General features: G+C 34.5%; 1 protein-coding gene, 1 long non-coding RNA gene and 1 pseudogene across 3 annotated transcripts; 2 read left to right on the top strand and 1 right to left on the bottom strand.

Annotated features, from left to right (window-relative positions):
- The first annotated feature begins 242 nt into the window (after nucleotides 1-242).
- Nucleotides 243-761, top strand: LOC142610516 (uncharacterized). The gene has a single exon (XM_075782363.1). It carries the CDS (start codon nucleotides 243-245, stop codon nucleotides 759-761), a length of 519 nt encoding a protein of 172 aa, XP_075638478.1.
- A 4185-nt stretch (nucleotides 762-4946) lies between these two features.
- LOC142610433 (protein FAR1-RELATED SEQUENCE 5-like) lies at nucleotides 4947-6946 on the top strand (annotated as a pseudogene).
- Nucleotides 6947-9162: 2216 nt separating this feature from the next.
- LOC142622273 (uncharacterized) lies at nucleotides 9163-11744 on the bottom strand. 2 transcript variants are annotated; one of them, XR_012841885.1, is made up of 3 exons: nucleotides 11466-11744; nucleotides 11205-11318; nucleotides 9163-9823 (listed from the first exon to the last, which is right to left on the bottom strand). It is a non-coding gene; the product is annotated as an uncharacterized LOC142622273 (long non-coding RNA). The 2 variants fall into 2 exon arrangements; XR_012841884.1 differs by having other exon boundaries at nucleotides 11205-11314.
- Between the last annotated feature and the right edge of the window lie 6178 nt (nucleotides 11745-17922).

The raw sequence follows: 17922 nt of genomic DNA, 5'->3' as shown, positions 1-17922 counted from the left end.
TATGGAGACAAAGTGGTCCATCTCAGAAATGCTAAAACTTTGCTACGATCTAAATTTTCAATCAGTCTTGGCTGTCCTGTGTGACGGCTAAAGTGGAGGTTTGGGATTATTTTGGAAGGTAGAGTGTGACCTTCACATTCAAATATTCTCTCCTAACCATATTGACGCCCACATCTTGTCTGCGGATAAATCACCTTGGAGGTTAGCAGGGTTCTACGGACTACCGAAAGGACATAGAAAACATGAATCATGGAGAGGCCAGAGCCTCTCTACCTTGGGTTTGCTTAGGGGACAATAATGAAATACTGCACTCTGAGGAAAAGCAAGGGGGTACCTCAAAACCCTTGGCTCCCATGATGACCTTTAAGGAGACTCTATTGCATTGTGGCTTGGAGGACTTAGGTTACCACGGATATCCATTCACATGGCGCAATGGCCGACCTGGTGAAGCTTTCATCGAGGTAAGGTTGGATAGGGTTTGTGCTTCCACGGAATGGCAGAGACACTTCCCATCGGCAAAAGTCTCACACTTGCAGGTATCGTATGTTGATTATGACTCTATTCTATTCGATACTCAATGCTGTGCTCAACATGCAAGGGCAAGATGTAAGCGGCTGTACCAATTCAAGGAGCAATGGGTGGCACACCAAGGATGTGAGGAGGTGATCAGGGAAACGTGGAACTACCACCTACCCAAAGGAAGCCCTATGTTTAAGCTTTTTGAGAAGATAAAGCGATGCCGTATAAAGCTGGTGGCATAGAGTTGAGTGGTGTTTTGACAACACTAGAATTCGCTTGGAGGATACAAGCTACACTCAAGGCCTTGTTCACCATTGGTTACAAAACCAACCTAGCATAGATTAACAATTTAAGGGATGAAATAAATACTTTGTTACACTAGGAAGAGGTGTTCTGGAGGCAGCAGTCTAGGGCAATATGGGTTCCCGTAGGTGATAAAAACATGAAGTTCTTCCATAAATGGGCTAGCCAACGGCGAAAGAAAAATCAAATAGACAGACTGATGGATAGGAATGAGATTTGGAGAATAGATGAGCAGAGCGTGGTTGATAGCAATGGAATATTTTTACATCTTTGCTACGTCCAATTCTAGGAACATGGAGGAGGTTCTAAATGCAGTGGACAGAGTAGTGATGGAGGAAATGAACCAGGCTCTCCTCAGACCTTTTTTAGGCGATGAGGTTCGGCAAGTCCTGTTCCAAATGCACCCGTCAAAGTCACCGGGTCCAAACGGTATGTCTCCGTTCTTCTTTTAGAAATATTGGCATGTAGTAGGTGGAGATTTAACGAAGGCAGTGCTATTAGTACTAAACTCAGGCCATGTACTAACTAAGATGAACTTCACCCATATCTTGCTTATCCCAAAAAAGAAAGACCCCCAAGCCATGCTAGATTACTGCCTTATTAGCCTTAGTAATGTGGTCAGTAGGATGGTATCAAAGGTGTTAGAAAATAGAGTGAAAGGCATCCTACTGAACATTATTTTGGATGCACTAAGTGTATTCGTCCCTGACATGCTTATCATCGACAACACCGCAGTGGCTTACGAAATGCTGCATAGGTTGAGAAACAGAAGACAAAGGAAAATGGGTCATATGGTGGTTAAGCTAGACATCAGTAAAGCTTACGATTGAGTGGAGTGGGAGTTCCTGTAGAACATAATGTTGAAGATGGGCTCTCGGCCAAGTGGGTAGGCCTAGCTATGCAAGGCATGTTGTCGTCAAGCTACTCGGTGTTGATCAATAGTGAACCCTGTTGTTTTATCTCCTTGTCCCGAGGTATTAAACAGGGCGACCCGTTGTCACCTTACTTGTTCCTGTTCTATGTGGAGGGCCTATCAGTGCTGTTATGGAAAGCCATTGAAGTAAAAAGGTCCAGGGAACCAACTCCTGTTGCAATGGTGTAAACATTTCACACCTCCATTTCACCGACTACAAAATTTTATTTTGTCTGACCATCCCACTGGAGTGCACCAGCCTTTTGAACATTATGTCTACGTATAAGTATGCTTCAGCCCTAACATCGCACCCGCAGTGAGGGAGGAAATACATAAAGTGTTTGATGCCCAAGTTGTCACAGAAGTTGAAAAATATCTAGGATTGGTGGGAGGTATGAAAAACGTGAGTACCTTTAAAGACCTTTAGGAAAGGATTGCTAAGCAAGTCACCAGGTGGAAGGAAAATTTCATCTCGAAAGCGGGAAGGGAGGTCTTGATCAAAATTGTAGCACAAGCGATACTTACATACTCAATGAGCTTATTCCAACTGCTTAAAACGCTTTACATCGATATCAACTCTATCATGGCAAAATACTGGTGGGGGTAGACAAGCAACGAGAATAAAATACACTGGATCAACTAGAAGCAGCTTTTGAGACATCCACTCCTTTAACCTAGCAATGCTGGCAAAACAAGCATAGAGGCTGATCAGTCAACAAACCTCTTTGTTCTTTCGAGTTTATGAAGCAAGGTATTTCCCTAATGGATCCTTCTTGGATGCTGGCTTGGGGAGTAACCTGTCTTACGTGTGGCGAAGCCTTCTAAAAGCCAGAGACGTCATACTAGCAGGGTTGAAGTGGAAAGTGGGAAGTGGGGACCTGATACACATTTTTGATCACCAATGGTTGCTAAGACCCCCGTGTCTCCGCAGAGAAGGACCTGGACCAATGAAAGTAAAAGAGTTGATAGACGTAGAAACAGGGTAGTGGGATAGAGCTAAGTTAGCCTACTGGTTCAAACCCATACATGCGTTGATATCCTACACCTACCTTTGCCAAATATACAATCCAATGATGTGATAGTGTGGAAGGTAAACAAATCCAACTCGTTCTTAGTTAAATCGGAGTACTTAGTAGCACTGAGTATTTTACATCCCCCAACGGGTAATCACTCAAACACTGGGACGAATAGAAAACTATGGACAATAGTGTGGTCCTTCAACATCCCACCAAAAGTGCGTACCTTCTAGTGGAGAGTGTGCTTGAATATCCTACCCACCCATGACAATCTCCACTTGAAGAGAGCGCAGATAGACCCAATATGCACCATGTGTAACTAGCAGCGTGAAATGGGGGTGCACATCCTTTGGGAGTGCCCTTTCGCATGCAACGTACGACCTTTAGTAAAAGGTAAAATTCAGAAGAGCTTTGCTGCTGCCTTGGACTTTTTCATGTTAACTCGAACCATGATGCAATGTTTGACTTGGGATGAGTTGGAGCAGTGGGGCATGGTAACGTGGACTATATGGAACGCACGTAATAAGCACTTCTTTGAGGACATACAAACTCACCTAGAAGCTATTCTACGTAGTGCAAAATCTCTCCTGTATGAATACCAAACATTCATGGCTGACTAAAGGACATGATTACTTGGGGTTTGGCAGCCTTTTCCTGACCTTGCCTTCAGCCTTGTACTTATATCTCATCAGGCTTGTAGTATTTTATATTTTAGTAAGAGAATACATTTGGTCAGGTTGTGGCGTAAAACTAGTGTTTTACGCTAGCCAATAGAATCCTATCACGTGGACAATATTAACTTTATCACTTAAATCCCTCTCCAAACAAACTCCAAATAATGAACGGATTAAGAAAGAAAACCACAGCCCTTAGACAAAAGCTTCCTCCTTCTTCCATCTTTGCTTGCCCAAACCTCCACCACACCACACCACACACCAAAACTCACCGCCATAGAGTTCGTCGGAGCTATGTGTGAGAGCGAATTAAGAAAACCTATAGCCCTCAGACAAAAGCTTCCTCCCTCTTCCATCTTTGCTTGCCCAAACCTCCACCACACCACACACCGAAGCTCACTGCCACAAAGTTCGTCAAAGCTGTGTGTGGAGCTTGGAAACAAACCGAAGCCATTGTGAGCCATGATCCAAAGGTTTTTTTTTCATGATTTTCCCTTTTCCCTAATTTGGATTTCGAATTATCGAATTATTTATGTTTTTTTTTTCCTGTATTTTGGTATCTTAATGGGTTTTAATTAGAAGATGACTGACATTTAACATAGATTATGCACAATTTTTTGCTTGACTAAATTGAATCTGATTTTTTTTTTTTGTTGGGTTGGTAGTTACCTAACCTAGTTTTAGAAGATTCAAAAGAATGTTACTTATTGTATGATAGGATTGCTGAATTGTTTCCTATATATATTTCTTTCAATTGTTCAATTTGTGTTTCCCCCCCTTTTTTTTAAACCTTGACTTATAGTTTTGGATTTGCTTTTCTTGGGATCTTGTTCAATTAGGAATCCAAAATTGAAAATTTCTATATTTTTAGTCTCTATATTTGTTCAATCACGAAATGAATTTAATTGAATGAGAATCTTGTTTTTTCTTGCAGGTGCCTTTCCGATAAGTTTACTTACTGTGGTTATTGAATTCTCCGCTGTCAACTTTAGCCTTTGGGACACACCTGGTATTATTTATTTGATAGCTATTAAAATATTTTTAGTTTCAAAATAATTTACTCCTACTTGTAACGTCAATTTTCTCTCAATATGTACCAAAGTGCAAGTAAGGATGTACATGGAGCTGTTTTATGTAATAAAGTTTATTGAGCTGTTGAGTAGGATGTTCAAATGTATCCTACATTTGTTGTGTTTTTGTGGAATTAGTTTGAATTTCAAACAATCAAATTGGTTGTTTGGTTTTGTATTAAGTGGTTGGATTGATTCTTTACTTGTATCCTAAATTGAGTTGAAATGTTACCATTTTTCACTGATCATTTTTTAATGATAATTGTAATATTAGTGTAAAATTTTCCAATTAAATTTAAATTTTGTAATAGAACAAGTTTGCCAAATTGGGCAAGTTTAGTATTGTAATAGCATAAATTTTAAATTTATTCTTAATTGTTGCTTATGAATTTTTCTTCTCTTTTGTTTTTTATAGGTCATATTGAAATATAAAATTACTTGAATTGAATTTATGACTGCGAACAACAAAGAACCTGAAACAATCTCAATTTGTGATACGGTGGATGACTTAGTACATGATGAGTCAGAAATAAACGAAGATCAAAATAATGTAGACTTGTCATTGGATGATTCAAATCAACATTTTGCATGCAATAGGCATTCAGAACCACGTCTTGATATGATATTTGAAAACTTAGAGGCTGTTTATGCATATTATAATGCATATGCAAGGCGAAAGGGTTTTAGTATACGAGTAAATCATACTTGAAAGAATAAAGATAAAAAAAGGGTTGGAATTGAATATGTTTGTTCGAAGGAAGGATTCCGTTCTCAATGTAATGAAGACAATGAAAGATTAGGTCCAGAGCGTGCAAAAACAAGAGTGAGATGCAAAGCAATGATAGGTTTAAAGAAAGTTGATGATACATGGATTGTATGTAAGTTTGTGGAAGGTCATAATCATGAGCTTCTTACCCCTAAGAGTACAAGTTTGCTTCGTGGGCATAGAGTGATAACAAGTGCCTAAAAGAATCTTATAGATACACTTAATGAGTCAGGTATAGTCCCAAGCAAGATAATGTCTGTATTAAGTAAAGAATCTGGTGGTGATTATAATGTTGGATGTATTCTAGTTGATATTTAAAATTATTTGGGTAGTAAAAGAAGAAAGTTGCTTCAAGATGGAGATGCCCAAGGGATGTACAAATATTTTATTGAGAGTCAATGTAAAAATTCAGGTTTTGTTTATGCAATTGAAGTTGAGTGCATGGGCAATTGCTTTTGGGCAGATGCTAAGTCAAGAATGACATATCAATATTTTGGAGATGTTGTTACCTTTGACGCTATATACCAAACAAATCGTTATAAAATGCCTTTTGTTCCTTTCACAGGGGTTAACTACTATCATCAATTTGTGATGTTTGGATGTGCTTTGCTTGTCAATGAAACATCAGAATCTTATACATGGTTGTTGAAGACTTGGCTTAATGCAATGCCTAGAAATCTTCTTTCTACTATTATAACAGACGATGATAAGGCTATGGCTAAGGCAATGGCTAAGGTAATGGCTAAGGCAATTGCAAATGTATTGCCAAATGCAACTCATAGATTGTGCATATGACATCTTTTACAGAAAGTTCCAAAACAGTTGTCCCATGTATATAATAAATATCCACATTTTCAGGAAGAATTTTACCATTGCATCTATGATACAGTCACTATTGAAGAGTTTGAGTTAAAATGAAGTAAGATTATGGAGAAACATGGATTTGGAGATAATGATTGGTTGGGAAATCTTTATATGCGGCATGAAAGATGCGTTCTAGCTTACTTCCGAAGCTCATTTTGTGCCGGGATGTCTACAACTTAAAGGAGTGAAAGCATGAATAAATTTTTTTAAAATTATGTTTGTTCAAGTACAACGATAAGTGATTTTGTATATCAATATGAGCTAACTTTGAATGCACGTTATCTTAAAGAGAAAGAACAAGACGTAAAGACAAAAATTTAGTGCCAATTTTGAAAACATGTTATAAGATGGAAGCGGAGGTAGCAAAAGTTTATACAAGAAAGATGTTTATGAAATTTCAAGAAGAGTTATTTTGTAATAAAAAATACAAGGCATCCAAATATCATGAAAAATGAGTGAAGAAAATATACAAGGTGGTAGCTCATGGGAAAGAAAGTCCATTATATGAAGTATCTCTTAATATTGTTGAGACAAAAGCTATTTGTACATGCCATATGTTTGAGTTTGTTGGTATTATTTGTAGGCATATCCTAGCTGTTTTTGTGAAGAAATCTCTTGTGCACTTTCTTCCATCACATTATATTTTAGAAAGATGGACAATTAATGCCAAGAAGCACATTGTACATGACATATCTTGTGATGTCGCAAAGGTGGAGCCTCAAGTTTCTTCTACCATGATGAGAAATAGTTTGATGCTTCAATTTTTGGAAGTTGCAAAGGTAGGGTCACAATCAGAGAAGCAATACAAGCATCTTGGATAAACTTTACGAAAAGTTCATGAGGAGCTTTTAGCCATGCAAGATGTTCATGATGTTGATGATTTAGGAAGTCCTGATAATACTACATTAAACAATCAAGTATTATCAAATCTTTCAATTACTTTGCGAGACCCTCCACATGTTCCATCAAAGGGAAGGCCTAAAGCTTTGAGACAAAAGCATCCAAAAGAAAAACAATTGATGAAGAAGAGATAATGTAGTATTTGCAAAGAAACGGGCCATGTGAGAACCAATTGTCCAACACATAAACGTTCCGGGTAATTACATGACCTTATTGAGTTGTAGTATTAATTTAGAAATTAAATTTTTGGTTTATAAAATTACTTCTTATAGGAATGTTGCAAATACAAGCTTGACACCACATTGGGAGTTAGTGCATCAACAAAGTCAAACTGAGGTTATTTATTTACAATATATTCAGTTTCAAGATAATACATACATTTGCTGATATTTTCAAAAATAGACCTTTACTTTTTTAAATTAGGAGTTTTTGATGGTAAGGTTGAACCCGTTAATCATAGCAAATACATTGTGCTCCAAAAGTTTTGTACATGTATATGATGTATTTGATTTTTTTAGTTAGTATAAATTGTTCTGTAATAGATGTTTTTGTTATTTATTCAATTTTTTATTTGTCAATTATCTTTAGGACTCTTTGCCAACTGTGACATATACTACGCATCCACTATGCATATACATCCCAACCAGTCATCATTTATGATATGACCACTCAGCGTTTAATTAGAATATATTGAATTTTTTTAACTGTGTTCATTCTAATTTTACTTTTTGTATTTTGTTGTACATTCTTTTATGTAGAATCCATTACAACAATTCCAAGAAAGTTGATGTACAAACAAGTTTTGTGTCCAAGAGAATGGATTGGGAAGCAAATGTTTTTTAGTTATATAATGTTTAAATTGTGGTGGATAGACATAAAATCATATTCTTTTTTGTATTCCCAACGTAGGGTCCTCTTTTTTGTATATTGAACTATGATAGATTTTATTCTAGATGAATGTATTCTCAATTAGAAATTTCCTAAAAGAATTGTAACAAATTTTATTTCAAGATGTATGGTCAATCATATGATCTTTTATGAATTGAATTGTGACAGGTTTTATTTCAGGTGAATGTATTCTCAATTAGAAACTCTTATAAAAAAAATTGTGATAGGTTTTATTTTAGGTAAATGTTTTCTCAATTAGAAACTTTTATAAAAACAATTGTATCAGGTTTTATTTCAGGTGAATGTATCATCAATTAGAAACTCTTATATAAAAAAATTGTGATAGGTTTTATTTCGAATAAATGTATTCTCAATTAGAAACTTTTATAAAAAAAATTATGACAGGTTTTATTTCAGGTAAATGTATTCTCAATTAGAAACTATTATAAAAAAAATTGTGACAGGTTTTATTTTAAGTGAATGTATTCTCAATTAGAAACTTTTATAATAAAAAATTGTGACAGGTTTTATTTCAGGTAAATGTATTCTCAATTAGAAACTTTTATAAAAAAATTTGTGACAAGTTTTATTTCAGGCGAATGTATTCTCAATTAGAAACTTTTCTTAAAAAAAAAAAAATTTAATTGTGACACGTTTTATTTCAAATGTCTTTGTAATCTTATAATCCTCTTTTTGTATTCTAAATCATGACAAGTTTTATTCTAAATTAAATTGTGACAGATTTTATTTCAATTTTTATTCTAAATTGAGTTGTTATTATGTCAAATTTTAGTTTGTATGGTATAAAAGTATTAGTTGGCTTGTATTATTTGGAAATTCATGACCTATCTATGAATTTAAACAAGTATCCATGTTATTTTGATTCTATAAAAGAATTGTTAAATTGTCTTTTTATTTTTCTTATTTTAACAAATTTGGGTTACAGTAAGTGCACAATTAGTGATACAAAGTTTAGTAAGTGCACAATTAGTGATACATATTTAACAAGTAAAAAACCAAGAATTTCAACCTAATGCAAAGGCCATCCAGGACCATAAAAACACATTAAAGCTTAAAAATACATAAATTTGGGATGATCATGTAAATGACTTCAATTTAGATAGGTTTTTTGAATGAGTTTCAAAACCTACAAGGGGCCAAGTTTCATTTTTGCAGAAAACTTCATATATGCAATTCTACATATCTGCAAGTATGCATTTCATTTGCAATTAATTGTATCTGTATGCAGACCAATTTATTAGAAACTAAGTACAATTCATATTCACCAAGAATTTAAAGTTTACCGTCCAGTACTATTATCTCTTCAAGTACAGCCCAACAAAAACAAATCCATGTATAAATCCAAGTACAACCTATGGAAAGCTTAAAGCTTAAAAAAATGGTCCTAACTTCTACCCTAAAGCGAATTCGTGCATGTATCCAAGTGCAGTTAAATGCATGTAATGTCCAACAGTATACAGGTTGAATGCATGCTCTCCTTCTCCAATTACTCTAATGCACACCAAAGCCATTCCCATCTCCAAGCTACTTTGTATGATACTTTAGGATAGGTTGTTCGTCAAGCAGTGCGCCACAACAGGTCTATGAAGTGGATATAAGGAATGTAACACTTCAATTACTTCAACATCTTCTTCATCATGAATTCTAGAGTGAAATTCATTGTAGTAATATGTCAGCATGATATGTAATGCAACAACACTTTTTATTAGCCTTGTCATGTATTTAGCAATTGTGTTATTTGCCTTTTGACAGTCACGGATGGCCTTTTGCCTTCTGCTTTGTAAGTTTGGTGCCAACTGAAATGATAGTTGTCCATATGTGGCACTCAACTTCCTTGGAGCAGCTTGAAGGATTCGATGTTGACATTACAGATACTAATACAGGCCAAGCTGCTAGAAAGAAACTCAATGACCGTTAAAAAAAAAAAGTTAAGACAAAAAATATAGATTGGTTGAAATTGAAACCATTTGACGACATAAAACATTAGTTATTAAAACATATATATCTAATTGATACAAATATTATAATTAGGATTAGGTTTTCACTTATGTAATGAGAAATGATCTTTTGGAAATATGCTCACAAGCATTCTCCTAAGAATACTAACCCATCATTGCCTCATGATGAAAGATGTTTCTTTAAATGAGTTACGCCTTGTGTTTTCCTAATGTAAGGCATTATTTGCAATCACAAGAAGTAAATATATATGAAATTGATCATGAAGAGAAACATATAATATTTAGGCAAAAGTGGTGTTTTTATTTATTTATTTATGAGGTATGCAAATTTTTGCATTGAATATGAAAGGTAGGAAAGCTCGAGGCTCATGTAGCATCGAAAGCGAAAGGTATGTTCATGGACGTGCACAATATTTGAAACGAAAAGAAAGAATCATAGCTCATGCATACCTATTTTATTAAGACTAAAGGGCTGAAGGTAACATTTGAATTACATTCTATTTGTACCCTCTGCCAATAACAGTAGATTGGTGAGAAGAGTGTTGGTTTAAGCATTATCAGTCAGTTTGATGTCTAATCCAAAAGTTTTGTATTTATTTTACCAATATATTGTAGCAATGAAATCAGATTGTTGCTCAAAAATATTGCCAAGAGCTTTTATTTAGCAAACATTAAACGGTCTAAAAACAGGAACTTAAGTTTTTAAAGCCAACACTTGCCTAAAAACTCGCCATGGGGGGAGGGTTGGAACTTAAGTTTTCAGACACCAATACTTGCCTAAATAGTCATTAGACATGATTACCTATTGTGAGCCAACATTTTTTAACATCTTGAAATCATATAACAGCACTACATAATACAATTGTTGCTGTTAGGACACAAAGAAGAGTGAACTGTGAAGTCATACAACAACACTTCATAACAAAATTGTGGCTCTTAAAACACAAAGAAGTGGATGGGATAGCCAATAGGAAAATGAACCTCCTAACCAATGTTATGGAAATGAAACTATACCCTGGTTCATAAAAGCTTCTCAAAATCACACCCAGCAATAACAATTCAAAGACTAATAATTCAGAACACAGAAAGTAATCCCAATTCATAGATCCAAAGAAAAAAACCCTCAAGCTTTTTTTTTTTTTTTTTTGTGGAGGAACAAGCCTCAAGCTATTAGTAATGAGCAATATTAGCACAAAACTAGCAATAGCTAGAACCCTCAAACACAACTGTACAGAACCTAAATTCAAACCAACAAACCCAAATTGATATATTACTCATTGAAATGAAAATGAAGTGAGAAGTGAGAAGGTACCTTCCTCTTGGGGACAGCCATAAGCTCCATAGATCCACCGAAGGAGAAACTTGGGAACTCAAATCTGAATCCTACGTTGCCTTTTGGAATATCTATAGATGTTGAAGCAACTTGCTTTCCAGATGAGTTTGAAACCAAAATACAGAAGAAAAAAAAACCATAAATAATTCATGAGGTTCCAAAGAAACCCATAAACCCATAAAAACCCATCAATAGTTTGAAATCCAAATTGGGGAAAAGGGAAAATCATGAAAAACAAACCTTTGGATCGTGGCTCATTGCGGCTCCGATCTGTTTCCAAGCTCCACGCACAGCTCCGGCGAACTTTGTGGTGGTGAGCTTTGGTGTGTGGTGTGGTGGAGGTTTGGGTAAGCAAAGATGGAAGAGGGAGGAAGCTTTTGTCTGAAGGCTGTGGATTTTCTTAATTTGTTCTCATGCATAGCCCTAGCAAATTCTATGGCGGTGAGCTTCGGTGTGTGGTGTGGTGGAGGTTTGGGCAAGCAAAGATGGAAGAGGGAGGAAGCTTTTATCTGAGGGCTGTGGTTTTCTTTCTTAATGCGTTCTCTGTTTGGAGAGGGATTTAAGTGATAAAGTTAATATTGTCCATGTGGTAGGATTCTATTGGCTAGCGTAAAACCCATAGCCTAACCAAATGTATTCTCATTTTGGTAGTGGTTAGCTTGTCCTTGTCCTGAAGCCTAGGTAGTTGTAGGCCTGTATGACTCAGGACCTATTTTTATATTTTTATACTTTGCCTTTATTTAATGCAATTCTACCTTCTTTAGTAAAAAAAAATTATAAGTGATTGGCAATCACTTTCACATGAACTCCTCATTACTTTTTTGTTACTAATTGCTCACTATTCACCCTATCAACAAACAACTAAGGTGTGACAGAAGTTGTGTTATTAGACTTATTCTAGAGGGGTGAAGTGGGGGGCCTTGAGGCCCAAGCTCGATGTAAAATCAAGGGCTTCTCATGGCCAAGGTGAATGCACTCCCATAGAAATCCCTACGCTAGCACCCAAGCCAAAATGTGTTCAATTCGAGACCACATTTATGTTTCAAGCTCCACCTTGACCAACATTGATATGTACCAATCACACCTCAAATAGGGACACTCGAATAGAAGTTCTCGGTAACAAGACTTGAGGGGAGGTACCTAATTTTAACCAGTAAATCCTGATGCTTGATCTAATTATCGAAGAAAAGTCTTTGCGCCAATCCAGTCGTCAATCGTTACTTTGATTAACCACGTACCATTCCTTTTGCCTCAAATGCAGTAGGTCAAGCTCCCACTATAAAGCAACGGGGCAAGCACCATATGAGCAAGTTAAAAAGTCTTCCCTATTTCTTCCCCAAAACTCTTAACTGCTTGACTAAATTTATAGAGTATATTTGATCATCCCCTTTGATTTGATCATCCCCTTTGATTGATCAGAAGTCTAGGAGCAAGAGGTATGGTTGATAGGATGTTTCTCATAAAAGAAGCATTTGAAAGAACATAATTTTTTATTATAGAAATTTTACATTTCAAACCTTATAGTTGATTGAGGTTTAACATATATATTAAACTCTACAGTTTTTGGTGGTTTAATAATATTGCTGGTTGAGGGCTTAATGTATTACTTTTAAAAATATAAAATTCACTTTATTTCTTTTTAAAACATAACCATTTAATTTTTAATTTTTTTAACTACATGGGTTTAATTGATGCCTTCCCAAAATTATAAATTTATATAGGATTCAAAATATAATTTTCCTAGATTTTTAGGCCTTTCGATATTTTTTGGGCTCTTTTATTTTTGGGCTTTTCATGTTTGATAGCAGAGAGTTCTGTGGATCCAAGATGATCTGGTAGGCGAATTTGGGCTCTTTTTTTTTTGCTTAAAAGTCAAAACTATAGAGAGGACGGATTTTAAATTAAAATTTTTTGAAAAAACCTCAAGAATCTTTAGAAAATGACACAGAATGATGTCATACTACCGGAACGAAATGGAGTTCACAAATTAGCTTTATGTTCTAGGAACCTGAAAAGAATTTAGTATTCTGCAAATTACATAACACTTAAAAGTTTTATGCCGCTCATATCACATATCACATGCTAACTATTATGCCTCACAATAGTTTTCGCCTGCGGCAAATCAAGCTATAAAGATTTAATTAAACAACTGTTTTTCAGACCAATGTTTAACAACAAGAATAATAATATATAATAGGGTTGGTTGGTTGGTTAGGTTAGTCTAAGTTTGTTATCCATTTGCACGCCATAGAATCTGTCACATTTACGCATTATAAATCAGCATCCATCACTAGTACACCAATTTCTCTCTAAAGTCATAAATATAGAATTATTAGTTTGACAAAAATGATCATAAAAAAGCTAATAGTGAAACCTATTCTTTGAAACCCAGAAACAATGAATGTTCAAGCACACAGAAAATTCAGTACAAGGATATAAGTCTGAACTAATAATAGGTTTTGACTTCTTGGACTATCTAAACTTTCTAACAACCATAATTATTGTCCCATATACCATACTCCCATATGCTAATAAGTTTGAAAATCAAAGATTGTTTATTGACCATGGATTCTAGTTACAATATAGTTTCTGTGTGGCGGCTATATATACATATCCTATTGACTTCTCGACCGGCTTCACCTAGGTTTTTTTTTTTAATTTTCTGATGGTGGCAGCTTGTGATCGGCCGTTTTAGTGGTACCTATTATTCGAGGCTGCTATTTTAGACATACTGAAATACATGGTTAATTAGGACTCAGGCATAAATTAATATATGTATGAGTTTGAGTTTAGGCAGAGGAAAATGGCCAAAAGCCTAGAGTTCCATGTGTTGGTGAGGCATCTTAATCACAATTTTCATGGTTAATCACACTTGGTCGGGCATCTTAACATTGAGATATTCTAACAACGACTTGCCTCCTACCTTGCTTCTAGCTGTCGAGAGAGTTGGCAACGCCTAACCCAACTTTAATTAATGTTCAAGATATATGGTGTTTTATTTTGTGTAAACACCCAATTAAGCGTAAATCCATTCACACCTAATCCTAGTTGTGTTATCTCTCATTATGTTTTTTTTTTTTTTTGGTTGGTATAAAGTACTTTATCATGTAATAAAGATGTAGTAGCTAAGGCTTTACACAATGAACATAGACGGTTTGGCAAAACCACATTAGCCCTAAAGTGTTTTTTTAGTTTTCTCTTGTATGCTTCTGCCACATATTTATTTAACAATTATGTATGAATTTGTGATGCACGCATGGCATCTTGTTCTCGTGATGAGACCAACTAAACACTTAGGGTTCGTTTGGTTAGAGGAGTGAAAAAGTGAAAGGATAGAAAATAGTGAGAGGGTAGAAAAGTAAGAAGATAAAAAAGATTTTAATTTCCCCCATTTTTATTTGGTTGGGAATGGAAAAGTAGAGGAATGGAAAAAATGTGTTTATATAAATTTGCTTATATACTCTTGTCGAAAAATGATGCCCTATACAAAAAAAGTGACAAAAAAAGTAATCACCCAAATTTATTAGGAAATAAAAATCATATCTAAAAAAAAATCTAAACAAAAAAAAAAAAATTCACAAAAGAAAGCAAAAGAAAAAAAAAGAAAAAAAAAAAAGAAGAGCAATTGGACGAAGCTTGCCCAGGAAATCAAAAGAAAATAAATAAATAAATAAGAGGCAACGTCCAAACTAGAAAAAAAAAAAAATTAATAGGCACCGCTTAGAGTCTACAGACCAGACCAAAAAAAAAAAATCAACGGATTGGATAAGCCCATGTGTAAGTGCATGCGGGCATTTTTGTCATTTATCTATCAAATTCTTCCCACTCAGTTTTCTCTCCATTTTGAAGAGAATATTTTGGTGGGCCCAGAGAGAAACAATTGAGCTCTACCAATTTTTTTTTCTCTCTCCTCTCTCCAACCAAACACCCACCAAAAAAAAATTTTCTTTCCAATTTTCTCTCTAAAGTTTTCTCTCTACCCTATTTTACCTTCAAACAAACACACTCTTAGTATAATCTGCTATGCTGTAGTTGGTACTTGTATCAATTGAAAATTAGGCCAAAAGTTGACAAATGAGTTGGCCTTTCATCACATTTTTCCCGGTTATGCATGATTGAGACCATAGTTGACAAATTGGGCGAAAAGATGACAAATGCATTGAGTTGATTACATCTACCTTAACTGGTTTTCCATAGTATTCCTTTTTTTTTTTTTTTTTTTATAAACTGCATATCCATTAAACTGATTCCTTTTACTGAAGTAATGTAGTGAGTCTAGTGACTAGTGAGGTAAGTAAGTTTGTTGAGGGTATCTTTAAAGATTGGATTTTAAGTTTTTAACTCATTTGTGTGAGGACCGAGGAGAATATCCCGACGTATTATTCATAATTTAACAAACCTAGCTAGTTTTAAACAGAGACAAAAGTGACAATAAAAAAGAGGAAAAAAGTACTTAAAAATCTAGTCAGGTTCTGTGGGAAGCGACGACATTGACCAACCCAACTTGAACTTTAATATGTGCATGCATAATCAAAGTGCCCGTGACGATACCTGCCATGCGTGACTCAGTATTAATTAGCGGCGTTTATCAAGCTAAAATGATATTCACATGCAAGCATGCACAAGTATAAGAGGTTTAACTAATAATAATTACAAAAATAAACAATAACAGGGTTAGAGACTTAATATTATCCCTCCCATTTTCACATGCATGGTGCATGTAACATTGATAGAGTAGATTGAATAGCTGTAACCAGATGAATATGACTAGTTATATCTGCATTATACTTCAAAATGATTAATTTAATTGCAATTGAATGTATCATTTATAAGTCTGAACCAATAATAAGTTTTGACCTCTTGGACTATAACTTTCAAACAACCATAATTATTGTCCCCTATATATACCATACTCCCGTATGCAGATATGCTAATGAGTTTGAAAATCAAAGATTGTTTATTGACAGGGGCGGAGCTAGAAATTTTGGTTTGGGGGGGTCAAGTTGTGATGTTAATATATTAGTTAAGACAAACCTCTATAAACACAGACACACACACACACATATATATATATATATATATAAATTAATTTACTAAGAGACTTTATTTTCTTCTAAATTTTAATGAGTATATAAAAGTCATATATTTCTTTTATTAGACATGTAAAAAAATTTATTATTTTCTCCATAATTTAATTTATTAAACCTCTTAAATTATATGATTTTAATATAATTTATCTTTCTTTTAAGAGCACCATTGAAATCAGGGGGGGCCAACTTCAATTTTTACATGCTATATTTTTTAAAATGTAAATAATATACATACTATAAATTAATTTTTTTAAATTTTGGGGGGGCCTTGGCCCCCCCACCCTTGTGTGTGGCTCCGCCACTGTTTATTGACCATGGATTCTAGTTACAACACAGTTTCTGTGTGGCAGTTATATATACATATCCTATTGACTTCTCGACTGGTTTCACCTAGGTTTTGTTATTTTCTGATGGTGGCAGCTTGTGATCGGTGGTTTTAGTGGCACGTAATCGAGGCTGCTATTTTAGACATACTGAAATACACGGTTAGGACTTAGGGTTAGAGTATCATAATTACAGAAAAAAAAAAACAATAATAGGGTTAGAGTCAAGGTAATCGATACTGTACTGGCCAGTATATACCATACCGGTACATATACTGGTATTGAAACGCTAATGTTTCGTACTGGTTTAAATAACAATCATATCAGCTGATTTCGAATAATACCGACTGGTATAAAAAAAAAAAGCTTTTTTTTTTTAATTTTGTAATTTTTGAATTTTTGTAAGGACAAAATGATAACTTACTTACAATAACTTATTAGTATTATTTGTTTTCTTAGTATGCAATGAAAATTTAGTTTTCTATTTTTTATATAGTGTTTTTTTTCCTTTTTAATTGATGCAAAAGTCTAAAATCATAAATAATTTGTTCTGAATATAGGTAATATTTTATGGTAAACTTTTATATTTATTATAATACACACACACACACACACACACACATATATATATACATAAATATAAAAAATAACAGTAAACCTAAAACGGTATACTGGTATTGAACAGTACCGAAATATATCGTTCCACTGGTCAAATCGGTATAGCCTCCGGTACAAGATAGACTCCCTTAATTAGAGTATCATCCCTCCCATTTTTCATATGCATGTAACATTGATAGAGTAGATTGGGTAGCTGTGACCAGCCAAGGAATATGGCTAGTTATATTTGCGCTATATATACTTCAAAAAGATTAATTTAATTAAAATTAAAGTTTGTTATAATTATTTATAAAATTCAGATCAGCCCAAGATATAATTGATGTGAGATTCAATACACAAAACCCGTACAACATACACTTAACTAATTTAAAATCAACCTTGGAAATCATTGTAGCAGAACAAGAAAACAGTAGCAGAATAGGGAAGCAGCCGATAAGAACATGAAGTACTTTTCAACTCATGTCCTTTTTTTTGATTGATTGTATATAGTATTATAGTGGGAGTGATGGACATAAGGACTTTAGGGGCTTTGCCCAACAACGTGTAACCTAAAAATTCTATTAGTATGGAATATTTTAATGTAATACACTTTGATCTTGACTAGGATAATAAAATTATAAGCTTTGGTCCTTGATTATGTCTATATTGGATAGATTCAGCAAAAAA

Source organism: Castanea sativa, chromosome 1, assembly GCF_040712315.1.
Source record: "Castanea sativa cultivar Marrone di Chiusa Pesio chromosome 1, ASM4071231v1".
In the NCBI taxonomy this organism is placed as follows: Eukaryota; Viridiplantae; Streptophyta; class Magnoliopsida; order Fagales; family Fagaceae; genus Castanea; species Castanea sativa.
This window is presented reverse-complemented; position numbering and strand designations above follow the sequence as displayed.